This window comes from Centruroides sculpturatus, unplaced genomic scaffold, assembly GCF_000671375.1.
Source record: "Centruroides sculpturatus isolate CEXI.00-Female unplaced genomic scaffold, Cexi_2.0 scaffold265, whole genome shotgun sequence".
Lineage (NCBI taxonomy): Eukaryota > Metazoa > Arthropoda > Arachnida > Scorpiones > Buthidae > Centruroides > Centruroides sculpturatus.
The window spans coordinates 632,874-634,863 of record NW_019384449.1 but is presented as its reverse complement, the minus strand read 5'-3'; the positions used below and the strand labels follow the sequence as shown (position 1 = coordinate 634,863).

General features: G+C 26.6%; 2 protein-coding genes across 4 annotated transcripts in view; both read left to right on the top strand.

Annotated features, from left to right (window-relative positions):
• LOC111620511 (WD repeat-containing protein 63-like) overlaps nucleotides 1–700 on the top strand; it is a 35,334-nt gene extending 34,634 nt beyond the window's left edge. Inside the window, exons 5-6 of the mRNA XM_023362438.1 lie at nucleotides 319–474; nucleotides 542–700. Coding sequence (XP_023218206.1) covers nucleotides 319–474; nucleotides 542–700 — 315 coding nt within the window. The remainder of the gene's footprint in view (nucleotides 1–318; nucleotides 475–541) is intronic.
• Nucleotides 701–755: 55 nt separating this feature from the next.
• LOC111620520 (WD repeat-containing protein 63-like) overlaps nucleotides 756–1,990 on the top strand; it is a 16,242-nt gene continuing 15,007 nt past the window's right edge. For all 3 annotated transcript variants that reach the window (XR_002755926.1, XM_023362448.1, XM_023362447.1), the window contains exon 1: nucleotides 756–904. Coding sequence is in view for 2 of the 3 variants with exons in the window: in XM_023362448.1 (XP_023218216.1) it covers nucleotides 774–904 (131 nt within the window). In the remaining variant the exon portion in view is untranslated. The remainder of the gene's footprint in view (nucleotides 905–1,990) is intronic.

Below are 1,990 nucleotides of genomic sequence, written 5' to 3'. Positions count from 1 at the left end.
ATTATCACTTAGAAACGTAAAAATAAATAAAAGAAAAGTAAATATATAGTATAAAAACTACATGTGAAAAACATTCAAGTGTGAACTTAGTAACTTTTTCAGTTTTGTTTGTAGCCTTCGGCTTGTAAAGTATGATACCCAAGTGTAAGGAGCCAAAGGAAAAAAGTTCATAAATAAAAACAATTTATGGATTCCTTGAAAATTTGTTTTTTAATACCAGTGCTATTCAGTTTGAATTATGGAGTTGAATATTGTAAAGCATAGCAAAATTATATGTAATTTAACTACTTTTATATAAAAATTACTGTAATTTTATAGATATGCATTCACATTAAGTGGGATACAAAACAACCCAAAAGAAAGTGTATATTAACAGATAAAGATGCTTGTAAAGAATATTATGAAGTTCCTCTTACACCAGTTCCCATAGTGGAAAATAAAATTTATAGAAAAATTGTTGACAGAGCTGTTCAAGTGAGTATTATTATTATAGTAAATTAAGCAAATAATTTTCAAAATTGAAATTGGATATTCTTTATAGGCAGCAGTACCTTTAAAAGACCAGATGAATCAAACTGGATTTGTTCTGATGATTAATGAAGGAAACCAATATGAACCTAGAGTATATGAGAGTGATAAAAAAAAAATTGGTGAAGATGAAAAAATTTCCAGCTTTGTTCAGAAGTCCTCAGAAGTGTAAAATCAAATTGTATTATATTTTCAAAATTGAAATTGGATATTCTTTATAGGCAGCAGTACCTTTAAAAGACCAGATGAATCAAACTGGATTTGTTCTGATGATTAATGAAGGAAACCAATATGAACCTAGAGTATATGAGAGTGATAAAAAAAAAATTGGTGAAGATGAAAAAATTTCCAGCTTTGTTCAGAAGTCCTCAGAAGTGTAAAATCAAATTGTATTATATTTTCAAAATTGAAATTAAGATATAAAATATGTAGAATTACATGTTAATTAAACAATTCTAAAAATTTTATCATTTAAAACAAAAGATATAATATTTAGAAATCAGTTGGTTAAACCTTAGTTTAATTAAAATGGTTTTTAGATATAGAGATTAATTAGTCATTGATTAAATATTAGCTCTTATGTTTTGTTGATTGGTGTTGGATCAAATATTTAGCATATTTATTAGCCATAAAGTAAGTATTCAGCTGCATACTAAACATGTATTTTATATTCAAACCGATTATCCTCAAAACTGAATTTTTTTGCTGAATAATCTTATTTTAGTCAGAAGAAAGCAAGAGAAGGAAAGAAAAATAAATAGAACATAAAATAAAATTAAAAGACAATTAAAAACTCATATTTTAAAATATTGTTATTTATTCTTTTCTGAAACAGATATAACTTTAATGATAGAAAGTAAGTGACTTTGTTGGTTATCATAAATTCTTCAAGCTTCATTGAATATACCATATGTTAAGTAAATACACTACTATGTGGGACTGTCAAAAAATGTCAAACCTTAATGGAAGATTTATTTTTTACTTTTTATCACATTATATATGTTTTTATTTTTAAGAAATTATCATCATCTTTATTATTGAATAGAAGACACTGCTTGCCTCTTTACTCATAAGTCAGTGCCTCCTTGAGAACAGAAGAAGACTTGAGGGAGTGCTAGAAAGCAAGGGATGTAAACAAAAAAAATTTACTATTGAACTTCAAACAGATAAACTAAGTTCAGTTCTTGAGACATATGGTTTGTGTAGATCACAAAAAGCACTTTTCTTCTTAAATGTAATGAGAAAATACATAAGTTGCAATCATGTGAATCAAGCAAACTAAACTAAGTACAGGTAACCCCCGTATAACACGGTAGTTACGTTCCAAAAAATTGCCGTGTTATGCGAATCCGTGTTATACGAAACAAAGAACTAATACGAAAAGGAGGGTTAGGTTCCAAAAATTAAAAAACATGCTAGTATATTTTCATAATTAAGATAAATATCTTCATTAAAATTTTTT